Source organism: Ochotona curzoniae, unplaced genomic scaffold (genome assembly GCF_017591425.1).
Source record: "Ochotona curzoniae isolate NIBS_2020 unplaced genomic scaffold, NIBS_Ocur_1.0 contig_2723, whole genome shotgun sequence".
Lineage (NCBI taxonomy): Eukaryota > Metazoa > Chordata > Mammalia > Lagomorpha > Ochotonidae > Ochotona > Ochotona curzoniae.
In genome coordinates this window covers 9,993,597-10,013,061 of record NW_024465573.1, presented here as the reverse complement: position 1 = coordinate 10,013,061, position 19,465 = coordinate 9,993,597, and the positions used below count along the sequence as shown (strand labels likewise).

At 36.4% G+C, this 19,465-nt stretch overlaps 1 protein-coding gene across 2 annotated transcripts in view; it reads right to left on the bottom strand.

Annotated features, from left to right (window-relative positions):
* The window catches only part of CNTN5 (contactin 5), a 1,028,052-nt gene that overhangs the window by 42,514 nt on the left and 966,073 nt on the right, over positions 1-19,465 (bottom strand). For both annotated transcript variants that reach the window (XM_040976845.1, XM_040976846.1), the window contains 3 exons: positions 18,320-18,469; positions 2,610-2,680; positions 1,628-1,862 (listed from right to left, as the gene is read on the bottom strand). In XM_040976845.1, coding sequence (XP_040832779.1) covers positions 1,628-1,862; positions 2,610-2,680; positions 18,320-18,469 — 456 coding nt within the window. The remainder of the gene's footprint in view (positions 1-1,627; positions 1,863-2,609; positions 2,681-18,319; positions 18,470-19,465) is intronic.

Sequence of the window (19,465 nt, the reverse complement as noted above, 5' to 3'; positions counted from 1 at the left end):
AGTATGTACTTTGGAGTTGTATAGACCTATAAAGTTTCAACTTTGTCACTAAACGAATGTTATTTTTAACTTTGTCCTTTACTGGTATGAATTGAACATGTTGATACCCTAAGACTCAGTTTCCTGAAAAGCAGATTTGAGTTTCGTATTCCAACCTCATATTCACTTTTGTAACTTTATAAGTTAATTACATAATGTGAAGTTACTTCAAGGTATTTATAGGAAAATGAAATTAAAATAAATTTATTTTGATGAAAGTTTTTGAAGTTAATGAACATGAGATAACCAAAATGTTTATAGAAAATCCTTTTTATGGGAATACTGTGCATGGATTTCACCTTTTTGCACCTAACTAAAGTGGTATTTTAATTTGATTCCCACTAATGTTTTGATGTACCCTCATTTAAGTAATATGATGTAACAGTCATGTATGAAAACACATCAAGAACTGAAAACACTAAAGGCAGAAACATGTCATTGGAATAGCTATGATGCTTTGTTATTTGACTCTACAATTTTCTGATTTTTCTTATAATAATTTTTAGCTTTTACTATAAAACTTGATTCTATATTCTAAAAATAGACATCTTATTTAAATCAAATATTATCTTTCTTTTGAAAACTAAATGATCTTATTTTGTTTCCTCCATGTAACTCACATGAGTAAAAATATTAATCTCTTGAGTTTTTAAGCCTCATGGTGGAAGGAAGGACTGTCAGTTTCTATCGAACTCACTTACATGGAAGGTCAGATGTGCGGCCTCTGAAGACTTCTTTCAGTCATTTGTGGATCTAGATGATGTAGGGCAGTTTGTTCTCAAAAAATCAATTGAAATTCTGGTCTTGAATAGAATAACCAAGAGGAAAAACTAACTTGAGAGGTTAGCTCTTCCACCCTTTGTCACTCAGAAAATTCATGTTTGTGCTAAACCTTGCAAGAACTCAGAATGTTGATGAAGGCAACAGTATTTACAATTCAACTTCACCACACACAGATTATAACCTGATATGACTCACAGTTTTGTTACTAATCTGTGAACTGTACACCTTCCTAGTTATGTCATGCAAATTAAGTGAGGTCATAAACATGAGAGCCACCCACTATTAAAGAGAATCAAGAATCTGATATTTGCATAGATCTGGATTTAATCCTCCTGGAAGCTCCTTAACTTGTGTGTGTTTCTATTTCCCTTTCTGCACAACAAAGAAACTATTGCATATGACATGGACATTTCATGAAGATTTAATGATATTCTGTGCAAAAAAACTTCCACCAAAAAGCCCTCTCTGATATGAATTTATCATTATAATATTTTATGAATGGGGTTATAAACAATTGTTTAATCTTTAGTCAAAATATTTCACATGTGTAGTGTTAAAATAAAATGGGATTGTTTGAATATTAGTCAAGAGAATAGAAGCACCACAGAATTAAAGCAACATATATGAAATTATTTTAAAAATATTTGGAAAATATATTTGAAAAGTAGTGTTACACATGGTTTTTATTTCCTCTTTTGGCTTGTACATATTTTCTAATACATGTACAATAATGTCACATGATTCAAAGTAAGAAAATTCAAATAACTATATTAAAACACTAAATAAAAGAAACACTGCAACCAACCTCCTTCAGCTGAACAGATGACCACAATTTGGCTAAAAGGCCCATCTCCCTTATTGTTGTAAACACCAACTTTAACTTCAAAGGGAGTAAGAGGTGGGACACTTTCATCTCGATAAATAAATTTGGAAGCCTCAGAGGATGTCACCATCTTCTCCTTCCAGCCACGTGTTCCATTAGGTCTGAAAGCCACAATATAGCCAAAGCCTTCTCCATTTTGAAACTCTTCAGATACTGGCTAAAGAAGAAAGACACAACTCATTATCAGCAAAATGATTAAGAAGAACACTTCAGCCAAATCTTTTCCATGATTTGTTACTACATAGTATGATCACTTGGGCAGTTTGGAGGTACTTAAAAAGTGAAGAATAAAAATTAAATTCTACTGGTTAGGGTCTAAAAAAACAAAAACAAAAAATTATCTGAGCATTTTTGAGGTGAAACAAATGTGCTACAGTTAGGCACGTCTATGCAATGAAGGTCCTTGGATTCTGCACTGGAATTTAACGTACTGGGTTGAATTGTCTTCCAGCCTGTTGGTTGGGAAAATCTGACTAGTGGAACTGCTCCACAAAGCACTTTCCCAAACGATCTGAGAGATATTTGTACTGTAAGACCTTTCTTCAGTTGCTTTCTCCAGTGACTTACACTTTACTAAGTTGAAAACATTGGACTATTTAATTTGTTCAAAAAACTTTTGGGGATTTACATTTAACTTTGTTCATGTATTTCAATTACAAATACAGAAATAATTGTGATTGAATACTTAGCAAAGTTAACAGCTAATGACTAGTGTCGAGCTTGACATATTGTAGATAATACTTAAGAAGTTGTGTTTTTACACTTGAATTTTGATTTGAAGAGAGGAGTCTAGTAAATGGAGGAATACAGACATTGCCCAGTGTATCAAAGCTTATACAAAAAGACGATTTAGTTTGAGATTAGATCTCACTCAAGGATAGATATTGGTAAATAACTTTCTTACCTCCCAGGCAATCACTAATTCGTGTCTTCGTCCGCTTCTTCCACTTACATTGGTGGGTGCTGTTTTTGGAACTGTAGATAGAAATGGGTAAAGAGTGGGGAGAATAAGTAGATATCCAATTTCTTTACAATAAGAACACATCAAAACAGGAATCCATCCTGCCCAGCAGCATGTAGTGGTGGCTGGGTGAGGGAAGGCATCCCAGGTCTGCGACTGAGGACTTTTACTCTGTCAGATGCTGAGAGGCACTGGTGGCACTATGGGTTGCACTAGGTGAGCTCTGGGTCCTTGGAGTTATGGACCTATTAAGCGTCTGACAGATGGACTACCGAGGATCAAGGAAGATCAACACAAGGCATTTCTCCTAAGGAATAAAGGTAGAGTCCTAATGAAACGTCCAAATAAACCTAGACCAAAAAAAAGAGGGGGGGGGCACGGCGTGGTAGCCTAACAAAGTCCTTGCCTTGCATGTGCCAGGATCCCATATGGGCACCAGTTCTTTTTTTTTCTTAAGAATTATTTATTTTTATTGGAAAGGGTAATATAAAGAGAGGAGGAGAGGCAGAGAGGAAGATCTTCAGTCTGATGACTTACTGCCCAAGTGGCTGCAATAGCCGGAGCTGAGTCAATCCGAAACCAGGAGCCAGGAGCTATTTCAGGTTTCCCATAGAGGTGCAGGGTCCCAAGGCTTTGGGCTGTCCTTGACTGCTTTCCCAGGCCACAAGCAGGGAGCTGGATAGGAAGCAGGGCTGCCAGGATTAGAACCCGTGCCCATATGGGATCCCAGCGTATGCAAGGTGAGGACTTTAACTACTACACTATCATGCCAGGCCCATACGCACCAGTTCTAATCCCAACAGTCCTGCTTCCCATCCAGCTTCCAGCTTGTGGCCTGGGAAAGCAGTCGAGGATGGTCAAAAGCCTTGGGACCCTGCACCCACGTGGCAGACCAGGAAGAGCTCCTGGCTCCTGGATTTGGATCAGTGCAGTTCTGACCATTGTCGCTACTTGGGGAATGAGTCAGCGGATGGAAGATCTTCCTGTGTGTCTCTCCTCCTCTCTGTATATCTGACTTTCCAATAAAAATTAAAAAATCATTTTAAATAGTTACAATCCCTATTACTGACCATGCCAACAAAGTCAAGACCCACGTAAAGAGCCAAAAATCAATACCATTTCTCTTTGATCTCTAATTTAAAGAGATTGCCCTGGTGATGCCCAATGCCATCATGGCTAGGGGATGTTTTACTCATCTTCTCAGGGAAGGCTCTTTCTTGTTTCAATTTGCAGTTTCATGGTGTCAAATCTAATCGTCATTTGCTATGAAGTTTACCTTTTCCCACTTCCTAGTTGTTTGCATCATTCTCAGTAAGTTCTTGTGATTTATTAGTTGATCGTCTGTAACAGACTGCTTGTAAATGCCTGGGATTGTTAATGTCCCTGCTATCACTTCAGTGACACTTCGGAGACACTTCAGTGGCAGCATGATGGACATACGGCTGTTTGTGAAGGATACACATTGTAAAACTAGAGGGGAAATCAGTGGGGAGGGGAGGGAACTTAGGAAGGGGGATGGGAAATCCCAGTGCCTGTTCAACTGTGTCATAAAACAAAAAAAGAAAAATTAAATAATACTTTGAAATAAAAGGCCAGAAAAAGAACACATCAGAACTTTCCTCTTTTGAAATTAGAATGGTTATATAAAATATGAAGATGAAATATTTATAATACATTCCATGTTCATGGCATTTGTGTGGGAAAGTCTGATAATTTTTTGTAGCCATACACTGTTCTCTGAAACTAATCCTCTTGTAGACGTTCTATAACTGCACTATGTGAAGTGCAATTAACACTCTGATCATATCTAGTAGCCAAGGGAATTTCCTTCAGTTGCTTGTGGAGTTCCCTAGAAAATCCAAAGAATCACACTAGCATTACTGTATTACCAGAAACTCCTCAAAGTGCCATTGTGAAAATATGAGTGACAATTGCAAGGAGTCTACCCTATTTAAATTAATAAATATTTTTAAAAATGCACCAAGATTGAGATCCTGCCAAACATCTAGGTACCCAGTATAACTTTAAAATGAATACCTAATGAAAGACAAAATGTGTCAAAGAAATAAATTTCCCTTCGCTGCACCAAAACACAAAATATGCAGTTAAAAGGGAACATTTTCAAATAAGGAATAGTTAAATAAAAGAAACTATTAAATCACTTTGCAGTCTATGAGCCTGCATTAGCAATTTTACACTTTGGCATTGCCTTTCTATTTTAGCATATAGTTTGAAATGGCATTGATATACTTGCATAAAAAACTACTAATTACTTCTAGCTATTCATTCAGCATTTTATCCACCAGAAAAACTGAAGTGGAATTAATGTTCTTCCAGGAAAGGGAGAAAATCATCCTGCTTTGGTGAGGAAGGTGGACCGAAACCTATGAATATATGTATATTTGTTTCCTCTTGAATCAAAGTTGATCTCTATTTGCCAAGGTTGAAATTCCAGCATCCATTGGTCATGAACACAATTGTATTCTTGTTCATGCACAAGTAGTTGTTATGAATTTAGGATGCACAACAGCAGGATATATACAGGGTCCTACCAACCTCTTTTGTTTTTTCACTGACATAGATGCTAAAGAATACTTATAGTTGGAGTTTGAGATCAAAGACTCTCAAACTTACACAAATTGTACACCCTATGGCGGTTGTTCAAGAAGTCACATGGAGCAGACGGCTGTAGCAATGTTCCAGCTTCTGGACAATGTCAACCTGAAAGGCAGCAAGTAGTAGTCCCAACTAGTTGGGTCCCTACCTAGATGGAATAATGGATTTTTGGCTTATTGTCTGTCTCAGCCCTAACCACTGTGGGCCTTGGAGCAGTGAACACGTATATGCTGTCTCTCTCATTTTTTTTTTCAGATAACAAGTACAAAGATGATATATGAATAAAAATTTGGAAATATAAACTAAAAAGGAAGCACATGGAATTTAACTGGCACTATTATGGCAATTATGGCATTATAATGGCAATGACTAAACATGAAGGAGCTTCACAATGTCATAGAAAATGTGCATTATGAAAAAATGAATCAGAAATTTATATTTTTGTGCTTTACTTTTAGCTCCATTGCTGTGAACATTCCTGGCTATATTAAAACTTTAACTGACATTTAATAATTAGATACAATTCTAAGAACAATGATATTCCCCTCCTCTCCTCCTTTGTTTTTTTTTCCCTCTTTCCCATCTTCCCCATCTTCCTCTCCATGCCTTCCCCACCATGTCTGTCTTGTTTATAAACTTTTGAAATAACATATTCTGGACTTGTATCAGAAGGAAACAATACATTACTGAAGAAGAAGTTGAACAAAGGAAAACCAAGACACAAATAAACCTTAGTTTAGCCAGGATACTGACAATGTCTACAAACAGTAATTGAAGAATAAAATGACATTTCATCCATATACAGTAAAGTATGCTAACAAATCATTAAAATTATAGTAGGTGACATTGTTAACCACTAGTTTGACAAAGATATAAACCAAAGTTTTGCAAAATTGCCTTTGTGTCTTTCAAATAAATACAAAATAGGATTTTCAGAACCTCTAGGTTAGAGTAGTAAAGCAGGTTGAGACACTCTAATGAATATCCCTTAAAACCCACTTTAAAAAAAACCCAAACCTTTGAGGTTCTGGCAATATAATTCTATAGGCCCTTAAAGCTGTTAATGTTTAGAGTACATTGTTTTAAAAAAAAATTGGAAGTATTTAAGCATTTTGGTAAAAAATAATGTTTAAAAGGACAATTTCAAAGGAAATACTCTAATTTGAGGAACTAATAGAGCAACTCGATGTTTCCTGTGACTTTACTTACGTACGTACTTTGAGCAGCAAGTATTCCTAGAGAGTCAGACAGAAAGAACTCCCATCTTCTCATTCTCTCCCCAAATGCCTGCAGTTGATATGACCTGGACATGAGCAAGAACTAGGATTGCAATCCTGGTTTCTTATGTGGGTGGCAGGAACCAAATTATTTGGACTGTTACCACCTGCCTCTCAGGGACTACATCAAGAAGTTGGAATCAGGAACTATAGCTTGATATGTAGGATCCTTGATCTGGGACATGGATGTCATAATTGGTGTTTTTTTTTTCTTAAGATTTATATATTTGTATTGGAAAGTAAGACATACAGAGAGGAGGAGAGTTTGAAAGATTTTCCATCTGTTGACCCAATAGTCAGAGCTGAACCCATCTGAAGATAGGAGCCAGGGGCTTCTTCTGGGTCTCCCATGTGGGTGCAGGGTCCCAAGGTTTTGGGTTGTCCTCTACTGCCTTTCTATGCCACAAGCAGGAAGATGGATGGGAAGAAGGGCCACAGAGGTTAGAACTGGTAACTACATGGGATCCTGGAGCATGTATCACTTAGGACATTAGCCACTAGATCACTGCAGTTTAAAAGTTGTCTTAAGAGTTGAAGTTCACCATGTAAAAAAAGGGCATGGATTTACATTGCAAAAGGTGTCCACAGTGTATTAGTGACATTCTTTCATTGACAGCTGACATAAATTCATTTAGAGTGAAATATTTTAAGCCAAAAAAAATTCCCTTTTTAAAAAAGGGGGTTCAAATACTGTTGGCATTCTTATGGTTCCTTTAATTGCCCCTGGCTTTTCCAAAGGGGTTTTTCTCTCCCTCTTTTTTTTTTTTAATTTTTATTTTTTTTTTTCTCATTTGAGTCTCTTAGCACTCATTTTTAAGTTATACTTCCAACCTCATGGTTTGTGAGCTTACCCAGAAATAAGACCACTGTTTAGAGAGAAGTGTACATGAGTGTCTTAATGCCACAATCTTCCTCCCTTGTTGCCTGTGGAGTCTCTGCTGACGTGAATCAGAATTGGAGCTCTAACGAGAGACAGCAAGGAAAGCCGGTCCTCTGCCACTGTGGGTCTCTGTCCGTGTGGAACAAGTCGATTTGGAACACTGGAATTTCGTTCTATTCTGTTCTAGGGTGTTCTTTTTTGTTTGTTTTTTCTCTTGTAAAGGCAATTAACGAGTTCCAGGAAGGATCCTTCAGTTATATAATTTTTTTTTTTTTTTTTTTTTTGTGAATTGTCATGGCTCCATTCATACTGTCTTGTTCTTCCACGTGGTACATACAGCCTCAGAGTGCTGGTGTTGGGAAGGCTGGAAGGACTCGGACCTCGGACTTGGAAATAGTGTCTTGGTTTCACTTTTTTTTTGTTTTGTTTGTTTGGTTGATTTTTTTTTTAAACTAAAGCTATATAAAGCTTGTGGATTAAACAATAAATTTCTAAATTTAAAAATGAAAAAAAAAAAGAGTTAGATTAAACAACCATCCGTGATTCATTTTTGTGTAGATAATTTTCAAGCAAAATGATGTATAAACAGCCTAAGTTATGTAAAATTTCTTTAAGTATTTAAAACAAGTTCTTGTATTTTTCTTATTGCTTCTGATTTATTTAAAAAAAAAAAAAGGTAGCCTGTGGCCAGCCTTGGTAGCCTAACAGCTAAATTCCTTGTCTTACATGCACCAGGATCCCATATGGGTGCCATTGCTAATCCCTGCAGCCCTGCTTCTCATGCAGCTTCCTGCCTGTGGCCTGGGAAAGCAGTCAGGGATGGGCCAAAACCTTGGCACCCTGTACTCACATGGGAGACCCAGAGAAGGTTGTTTCTGGCTCCTGGCTTCCGATCAGCTCAGCTCCAGCTTTTGTGGCCACTTGGGAGTGAATCATTGGACAGAGAATCTTCCTTTCTGTATATCTGACTTTCCAATAAAAATAAATCTTAAAAAAAAATAAAGTAGCTCATATTCAGCTGAATGTAATGAGTTATGATGCCGAGACCAGCATCTTGGCACATGGGGTTAAAGACACTGCCTGTGTATGGTACCAGCATCTTATGGAAGTGTTCATTTCTTTTTTTGTCTGCTCCACTTCGGATCCAGCAACCTGCTAATGCATCTTGGAAAGCATCAGAAGATGATCCAAATACTTGGGCCACTGCCCATGATGTGGGAAACCCATATAAAGATCCAGGCTCCAACATGCCCCAGTCTCAACCTTTGCAACCATTTAGGGAGTGAAAGTAGGGAGTGAAATGACTGAGACATATTGTAGTTTTTTTTTTTTTTCAGATTTCTGAAGGATCTCCATACTGTTTTCCATAATGCTTGTGCTAGTATAAAAATTATCAGCAACAGTGAATTAGGGTACTTTCTCCATCACTTTCTTGACAGAATTTATTGCTTTTTTTCTTAAAAACAATTCTTCGGTGAAGGCCTGACTGATAGTCTAGTAACAAAATCTTCACCTTGCATGTGTTGGGATCACATGTGGGGTGCTACTTCATAGCCTGGCTGCTTCATTTATCACCCTGGGAAAGCAGTGGAGGATGACCCAAAGCCTTGAGGCCCTGCATCTAGAAAAAGCTACTGGCTCCTGGGTTTGGATTGGCTCAGCTCTAGCAGTAGCGGCCACTTGGGAGTGAATCAGCAGTTTGAAAATGTTTCCCTCTCTTTTCTCTTTAAGTCAGCCTTTTCAAGAAAAATAAACGAATCTTAAAAATTTTGGTGATAACAATTCTAATTTGGATGAGGTAAAACCTCATTATGAGTTTTACCTGTAGCTTCCAATGACTAGTGTTACTGAACATGTCTTCATATCTGTTTGGTCATTCACATCTTACCCCTTGAGAAAGGGCTCACATTCTTACCTCATTTTAACTGGATTGTCTGTTTTGGTCTTAGTTTCTTGATATCAGTGAGTGACTTTTAGCTTATTTGTCAAGTAGATCTGTTTCTGGGTCCCTAGTCTATCCCATTGGTTGACATATCTGTTCTTGTGCCAGTGCCAACCTCTTTTGTTTATAACTGCTCTGTAATACATCTTGAACTTCAGCTTTGTTTTTATTGCTTAGGATTATTCAGAATCTCTTGTAGTTCCATACACTTTTTAAGGTCATTTTTTTTTCCAGATTTGAGAAAATGCCTCTCATAGTTTTTATTGGGATCACATTGATTTTCTGTATATTGCTTTGGATTCTATGGGCATTTAATATTAATTCTTTCAATGCATGACCTTGGTATTTCTATTTATCTGAACATTTTATTGCTTAATGTTTTATAATTTGCATTGTTAAGATCTTTGACATCTTTGATTAAATCTATTTTTTTCCTTATTATTATTATGACTTTATGATACAGTTCCATAGGCGCTGGGATTTCCCTTACCCCCTTCTTAATCCCCCTGCCCCTCCGAGTTCTCGCGTATCATTACAACAGCACAGTTCCTCATAGACAATCATAAGTCCATCATTGCGGGCACAGACAATGGCAGAATCCAGCATCCAACAGTTTCGCTGGGAGTCCATCCTCAATCCAGAAGTAGAGATTAACACTGACCCATATCCTCAAATCTGGACACATCAGTCTCTACTACACAGTCAGCATAAATCCCACCGAATGAAAAACCACAATAAAATCAACAGGAAAAAAATAGAAAATTACAATGCCACAAAATTTACAATAAGTTAAATAACATGCCACTGAATATGACAGTCTCTATTATACAGTTACTACACATTCCCTTAAATGAAAATCCACCAAACAAAATCAACAACAGGAAGAATTTATGAAACCAAGAGGTTAGTTAACATGCTAGTGAATGACTAATGTGTTGCTGAAGATTTAAAAAAGAAAACCAAGAACCTTCTTGAAGAAAATGATGTTACTGTATGATCTATGAGTCATTGAAGAATTTAATCAGGAGAAAGTGCTTTGAAGAAATGAATCTTGATTCTCCTTCTTTGTAGTTATTGTTAATGCAATTAATATTATAAATTGTTTCCCAATGTTATTTTATTTATATATATATGAAGGTTATTGATTTTTGTGTGTTAACTTTATATCTTGCAGTGTTGCCAAAGTCTCTTATGAGTTCCAATGATCTCTTAGTGGTGTCTTTTGTTTTCTTGATGTTTAGTTTCATACCAGCTACAATTAGGAATCCTTTTACTTCCTCTTTTCCCATTTGTATTTCTTTGATTTATTATTCTTGTATAATGACTGACTAAAATATCTACGACTATATAGAATTACAATGGTGAATTACAATTGGACAACCTTGTCTGGTTCTAGATCCGAGTGGAAATGCTACCAGCTTTTTGTCATCCAATATAATACCTGCTGCAGACTTGTCAAGTATTTCCTTGACTGAATTGAGGTATGTACCTTCTATCTCAATTTACTTAAGGCTATTCTTATGAAAAAGTGCTTTATCAAATATTTTTAAATGACTTAGAATTTCTCACCCTGCTGCCAATTTTAATTTGCGGTAACATGAAATGAACCCTTTTGGTTCACTATGGTTTAATAATAATGGTATATTGATTTGGAAAATAAAGCTTGTTGACATAACAGGAGGTACAGGTAATTTCAGTCTTCCATAGCTACAACTCAGGCAGTGTGTTTTATTTTCAGATTCACAGTATTGACTTGGGCACCCTATTCTATTTGGGTTGAAGTTCCTAATTGCATGCAGGTGATAGTGGAACCCATGCTCTTTCCTTTCCTTTTCAAGTTGATGACACACAGTTATTACCTCTGCAGTCAGTGCTTGATGTCTACTGATTTTAATCATATCCTTTACTTTATAATACAGAATATTTGTGATATGAAAAGATTTGACTTAATCTTTCAAAGTTTTATGAAAGTTCTATAATTCTTGATAAAGGCATAGAATTAATATTAATATATTCATAAATCTAATAAATGGTTTCCTTGAATTCAGAAAAACACATATTTACTTAAAAACCAAGTATATTTCCAATTTAATTAACACAAACAGAGGTTACAATTAAACAGTCCTTTTCTCATTTGGCCTCTGACAAATGTCATGAGCATATTAAGGAAAGAAGTTTGCAGGCATAGTTAGCAGATAAAGTTCTGCATCTGAATTTCTTTTTGAGTAATGTTCTTCCATATACAAACCATGTGATTGACACTTAATGCCAAGCTACAAATGCTAGTTATTTTAGGTCTAATAGAGCATATTATGGGGGATAATGGTGGTAGCATGGAAATAGGGAGGGAGGAAAGAAAGAGGGAAGGAATCCCTGAACCTACAAAACTGTATCATGGAAAATAATCACAATAAAAAAAACTTAAGAAAAATAAAGCATATGGAAATATTGGCTGTCTTTTTTGATCTTAAAAGTTGGAAATAGTCTTGTGAGCAAAGTAAATAAAAATAGAGTGTAATATTTTTAGGCATGTCTGCTTATCAAAGATTCTATCAAGTGTCACAGTGTGAACCAAGTGAGTCCCACAAAGAACATGCTTTAATCAACACTCAACAAAGAGGAAGAAATGATGTACCTACCTTCTTTCCTTAAAATGTTTTTATTTTTTGTTACCCTAAGTGTTTATGTGACTCATTAAATAAATTAGTGTATTTCCATGTCCAGCTTGGAAAGAAAGGTGCGGAAGAGTGGAAATAAGAATGGAAGGCTGTTTATAACTGTTGAGTTTAAAGTCAAAACGGACATTCAAACAGCACTTATTTGAAGTCTGTAGCACATGAATATTTTCACAAAGTGATTATATTCAGTTTATATGTAGAGTTTATTTAAATAGTTACCAAATGTACCAGTACCGTGTTCTCAGTTTGTATAAGGCTCTTTTACCAGTTGGATACATACACTGGCAAGTATAAATTGTGAAAGTGTCCTTGCACACGCAAGATCTGGGCTTGAATCCTGGTTCTAAAATTCTAGCAGCTTGACTGAAAAAAATTTCTTTAACCTTTGTGTCCTTCAGTTGCCTTGGAGAGATAATAAGCATACCTTCTGTTAAAGGTTATTTTCCTAATTAATTAACATAGCACCTGGAACTATACTTAATATATAGTATTGAATGTTATCTACTTATATCTGAACAGCAGAAAGTGGTGGAAACTATGATGCACATTAAGGTGTCAGTGTCAGTCTACAAACCTGTAATGTTTAATGGTATTTGAATAATGTTGTTTAGAGGTTCTAAAGGAATTATGCATAATGTTTGGGCACAGCTTTTTTTTTTTCATTTGGAAATCTAGTCAATATGCCATTTTTGTTTAGAAAAAGAGATTGCTAGGATGTTTCAGGAAATGTACAAATTTCTCTGCCTATTAAACTTCCTTATATATAGAAAAAGTGAAGAACACGAGGTGAGTACATACATAGAATAAATGTATACCTCAGCTCAAACTCTTACATTAAGATCTTTTAAGGAAGTCAAAACATAGAATTGGTAACTCTGAACTAGGTTTGTTGGTAAATGTGGTAAAAAGTGTAGGGAAAAGCAAGGAGAGGATGGTGGTAGATGGGGAAGGATTATTGGCAGCAGCATCTTTACAGTAAATTTTGGATTAGAATCTCACTTCTGCCAGCCATTTAGCAGGTGATCTTATGGCAGTCTTTCGGACTCTGTACTTCAGTTTTATTGTCTGTATATTCGGTATAACATACTCCTGCCTGAGAGTACTTTGGAGGGTTGTTGGGAAAATTAAACAACATATTAAAGGGCAAGGGCCCAGGGCCAAAAATTGACATGTGCTATTATGGGGACTAGGAAGATAGAAGTACTCTGATTTGAGTCTTTCACATTCGTTCCTGCATTGCTCTTTCTGTTTCATGCTCAAATTTTATGCTTCTTGTCTATGGTGTGTTCTTCATTCTTCTTTCGAAACCTTACCAGTGTTGAGAAGCTGTTTGTCACAAAACAACATCCCTAAAATTAGCCTGATTTCCTTCAGAGAGGCATTAGTCAAAACTTTCATTTGTTTCTGAAATAAAATATTGATTTCGTGATTATGCTTCTTAGAAAAGACTTGCTTGAACCAAAGCGTTTCCGTGAGTTAAACATACACTCTTCTGTGAGCCTCACTCCATTCTCTCTTTCCCTGATAATTGAGATTTGACTTTAGAGGTCTGTTTCTTGCCATATTTTTGTCTTCTTTTAATGTTAGAATCACTCCTTTGATTTAATATAATTAAATTACTTATTGAGTTGTATAAAATCATGGGGTTTGTCTAATAGTGTCTTCTGTTATATCTCCTAGTTTTTTCAGCCGAATGCTTTTCATTTTCTACAAACATTCATAGAAACCTTGTCTGAATAGATCTTTTCAAATGCAACAGGTTTATTAATTTTCTTGATACGCAATAGTGTATGACAACTTTGGAGTTTTGAACTGCTCAGGAGATATTTGTGTTTGTGTCCCATTTGCCCTAAACTTCAAAGTCCCATAAATGCTCTTTACTAAGTCAAATTTGGTATTCCTACAGAAAACCAGTCTACTGTTACATTACATTACATTCATCTTTTACGGTGTCCCTTCAGTATTTTACCTTTTTTTAATATGACAATTTTCTAAGTATCTATCATGAACAATATGAGGAAACAAAGATGAAAGAGCAAGATATCTGCAGTAATCAAAAAGTAATGTAAAATTAAATAAATTGTAATAAGAAATTGACTATTTTCTGGATTTGGAATAAGTTCTGTATAGCCTCGGACACGTCAGTAGATTTGGCCAAGAAATAACCGTAGGTTTATTAGGAAATAGTGGAATCAATTTGGTGATCCCTTCTTCAGATTATTAGATTAGAGAAAAAGGGGTGCTGCCTTAGAAGTTTCAGTTTAAGATGAGTATGTTGTGGTATATCTCTGTAACTCCAAATTTCAATCAAAAGCAGGCATGCCATTTCCCCATCAAGTTAAATAAGGAGAGAAAAAAAGACAGCCGTTGCCCAGAGTTCAGATGCTTACCTCTTACTCCCAATCTGAATATTATTTAGCTTCAGAATTTAATAGGATATCCCAATCCCAAACCATATTTTTAGCTGAGGCCAAATAGTATACAAGAATATCCTGTATTTGCAGAGTTTGACAGAAGAGCAATATCAAGCTGTCCTTGTAGGTCAGATGAATATTATAAAAGTTAGAACTTGAACAGGCCTATTGGACTTGCACACAAAGTGTTTGCTAGAGCTAAGGTGTCTCCAAAGAACTTGCTGCCTTCCACAGAAGAAGAAAGCAGATGATGGAGAAATACCATCACATGAAACATTCAAAGCCCATTAATTTAAAAAAAAATTCAGGAAAAAATTTTCAGATTCTTTGGCCCACCTGTCAGGTCCATGTTGGTGGGAGGGGGGTGCCCAGCAAGTTGTAGGTCAACTGGCTCAGTTCCTTGACCCACCTGTGTGGTGGGTGCTGGGTCTGTGTGCCCTGGCGGAATGGGGGACTCGTGGGGTATGGATCATATCTCACATGAAGAATGTGGCAACTCATTGAGATCTTCAGGGGATATTTTTACCGTGCCAGAGGAATGAGGGCAGAACAAACTGGACGACTACCCCAGGCAAATGATGACAGCAAATATCTGGGTGAATGGAGACTCTAAGGTTGACTATGTCAGCCAATGGACATTGAAAGGGTTTCCCCATGATTAGATCCATGAGATCAACATTTCAGAACTATCAAAGCCACTGGGGCATAACGCTAGGAGGCTACACTGCACTGGGACTCTGGACTGCTATCGGGCGGCCATCCCCCATTCCTGGGTACTGGAGCGGCTGGGAGGCAGAGCATGTCTTCTCCCCTTATTCCCTCTCCATACCCAGAAACAGGAAGAAAAAAAAATTGGAAATGATGATCACACTCACTCTTCCCTAAACCTTGATCCTTCCCACCCTGATCAACTATGTTAATATCATCTAAAATTAAAACATATATGTTACAAATTTGAAGAGCAAAGAGAGAAATCTAAGAGATCTGCTATCTGCTGATTCATTCTCCCAAAGACCACAACGGCCAGGGTTGGGCCAGGCTGAAGTCAAATGCCGAGAGCTTCATACTGGTCTCCCACATGGGTGCAGGGGCCCAAGTATTGGATCATCTTTGCTGCTTTCCCAAGCTCATCAGTAGGAAACTGGATAAGAACTTGAGCAGCCAGTGCTCAAAGCATTCTATGGGATGCTGATGCTGTGATATAAGGTTTATATTCTATGTCACAATACCAGCCCCTCAAGTATCTTTCAATATATGCATGTAGACAATGTAAATGTTCAATTAAGTTTCAGAAGAACTTTTTGTTAATATATTATATATACTTTTATGTTTCTATAAATATATATGTCCATTGGTGATTGTTTCAGATTTTCCAAAATATACTTTTTATTCTTTTGAATGACATTTTTTTTTCATAAAAAATCACAATACCCTATCCCAAGTTTATGTATTATTTTGATAATGGCATATTTTGAAAATGTATTTATCTTATCTCTAAAACTTGTAGGGAAATTGAACTACAAATAAATACAAACATATGTTAAATGTTATATATTTGTATTAGTATTTCAGCATTTTACCACTAAGGAGCTAGACTGAACTCATTCATCTTTATTGGTTGTTAAGGGTGTTTTTTTGATCAGAAAATCCAAAATATCCTGTAGAATAAAATTGCAATGAAAAATTCTTTTTGCATGTAGAAAAGAATCATTTCTGAGGAGAAATTGCTTCAGAATTTCAACTATTCAGGTAAACAAGAGCACTTTAAAGAAGCAAAAAAGAAAATTCAACTCAACATTCTTGCTGATGAGACTTCTTTTTCCAAACAGCCCTGTCCACATCCTGACTTTCCTTGGTCTATTAAAACAGGCTTATCTTTTAACATAGAGGCTGTGTGCTCATAGCAGCACGGAACATCACTTGAGAGGATTTCTCAGGATATTGGTGTCTCTGTTAATCTGTGCTGCTTGACAATACAGGCACAAAGCCGACCTCCTGGTTCAACTCCATTAGCAGGTGCAGTCCTTTGTGATACCCACTTTACAAGAAGCATAAGCAGATAATACTAATCTTCCTCATTCCTCAACTCACTTTCAAGGAAGAGCACTGCCTGCATTTTTGATGCCATTTCTTTTCTCTTCCACAAGATTTTAATGGACTGAAGTGTGTCATGTGGAAAGCAGTCTTTATGAGAGAAAAGCAGTACATGGTTGAGGTAACTGCAGAAGCAGACAAAGAAGTCTTTGAAGGGGATTAGTCATCGCAGTACAATTTAACTTGAAATGTAAGAGTGTTATTCTAAAATGATTTTTAATAGTGCAAGGACATTTGCGTTGTAAAAAGTTTAAAAGGAGTATTCATTCTAAATGGATTGCTTTTTGAAATATTCATAGCAAGCCTCTGAATTAGGCAGTAACCCTTGTCTTTCTTTAAACATAATTAACAATATGCAAAGTAAGGCAGTAATTTATCGAAAATATGTGGGCCTAAGTATTACTATGGGCAGTCATTTTGATGTTTACAGATTGCATATATAAAATGAGGAAGGACTAACGTGCTATGCTCTATTTAATGAACACCTGTACATAATGAAAGCATGAGTGATTTAATGGATGCATGAAAACCCAATCAGGTAATTAATCTTCAATTGGAAACTCACTGCTGAAATGATAACTGCAAGAGCAACTGGCTACAGGTAAAGCATACAAGCATACAAGTTGAGTTTTCTGTAGATGAATGCATCTAGATTGTGTTACCTTTTACTATCTGTTTAGTTACATGTGAAAAAAATGCTAACTATGTTTAGATTTTCAATTAAATAAATTGACCATGTGGGAAAAGAATGTTCACTTTTAAAGCAGGACTTACTGAGTACTAGTGGCAGATCGTACGAGTTCCTAAATAGAGAACTATGCGTAAATAAGACAAAAATCTTCATTCTTAGTGCGTTTGAATGTGTATCTCATGTATTAGTGAAGAAAAACTCTTTTTTTTCTCCTGGTGTCTGATACACACTACTCCTGTGTCTGCTGCAGTGTTTCTCTTTCTTCTTTCTTTTTTAAATGTTGCCCTCATCAGCACTGCTGTGGCTTGTGTTCCCCTAAACAAGTTCTTCACTAAGTATTTATTTAATACACAGTTTTGGCCAATAAGACATTGTCCAGCATGATAGAAAATCGACTAAAACCTTTTTATCCTCCTATTTTTTCCAGTGGATAAGCAAGATATCTTAAAATCTGTTTTTAAAAAGCTATTACTTTATTTGATGTGGTCATTAGAAACATTTTATCTGAGATACTTATTATGAAAGAACAGAGGAGTGCTCTGAGGCTGAAGTTTGAGCTCAGGTGACATTTATTTTACACGAAGACCTCAAAAGGCAGAGGGCAAAAAGGATTGTGTTTATCTTTTCAAAAGATGATTTATATGGATTCAGTTGTCAAGAGCAACATAACAGGTTTCTAAGAAAGTAGCCTACAATTCAATGGAGATGTTCTGACTGGAAAAAGTTAGCTGATCTATTCCGAATTTTATGGAAATACGTATTGAATGAGTATACAATTAGATGAATAAATTTACTGCTTCAGATTTATGTAAACCTGAAGATTGAGTCAAAGATTGGGAGAAAATAGACGTATCCAGACTCCTGTGGTTTTTTTGTTAGGCAAAAGAGAAAATCCTTAAGATGAATAAAATGACATAATTACTTTGAAAGACATAGTTTTATAATTTCTAGGTAAGTCAATGAGGACAAATTAGAACAATCGGTGAAGCAGTCAGTCATTGAACTTGCTTTTAAAGTCATTAAGTGTTAAATAAAATGGAATCCAAACTTTAAATCCTTACCTGCCTCATTTGTGCGTATCATTCGAGACGGGGTGCTTGGGTCTCCTGTCCCAATGGGATTGGTGGCCAGCACTCGAAATTCATATTCCACCCAGGGATTTAGGTCCACCGCCATGGCTGACTCCATGTCTCCTGTTATGATTTCTGGGACTATAGAAATAAAGGGGATTCATGCAATTAGGGGTGCAGGACAAATTCTACAACATAAAGCAAGTGTATAGTAGATACTGATAGAATCAGCAGGAGGTTATACACTTCTTCGTAGCATATGATTATCACATCACCTGCATATCATTTGTAAAATGAAAATCAATTTTTGGGAAATACTGTTGTGATAATTGAATAGCAAGCAGTAGAAGAAAGAAGACCCCCACCTATCACATTATACAAAAATCAGCTGTAAAGCAACAAGAAACTAAATCTGGACTCAGAAACCATCCAAGTATTAGAGAAAAACAAGTGAAGCACTCTCCAAGATAAAGGAATGTGGAATGAATTCTTAGCAAAGTCACCAAAAGCACAGGTAGTCAAAGGCAAAATAAACAAATGGGACTACATCAAACTAAAGAGCAAAGGAAATGATCATAGTGAAGAAACAAAATGGGAGAAAATCTTTGCACACTGCACAACTGATAGGGGGACTAATATCCAGAATTTACAAAGAACTTCAGATACTCAATGATAGCAAAACCAAACACCCTGTGAAGAAATGGGCGAAGCGGTCTGGTGCAGTAGCCTGAAGGCTAAAGGCCTCACTTTTCACATGCCGGAATCCCATATGGGTACCGGTTCATGTCTTTGCCCATTACTTCCCATTTAGATCCCTGCTTGTGGTCTGGGAAGATAACTAAGAATGGCCCAAAGCCTTGGGATTCTGTATCCACATGGGAGATTTGGATGAAACTCCTGGCTCCTGTCTTCAAATTGGTGCTGCTCTGGCCATTGTGGCTGCTTGGGGAGTGAATCAGCAGATGGAAGATCTTCCTGTCTGTCTCTTCTCCTCTCTGTATATCTGACTTTCTAATAAAAATAAATAAATCTAAATAGATAAGAAATGGGAGAATGAAATGGATAGATATCTTTCAAGGAACTAATTCAAATGGCTGATAGAAATGATTCCTTGCTATGAGGAAAATACAAATAAAA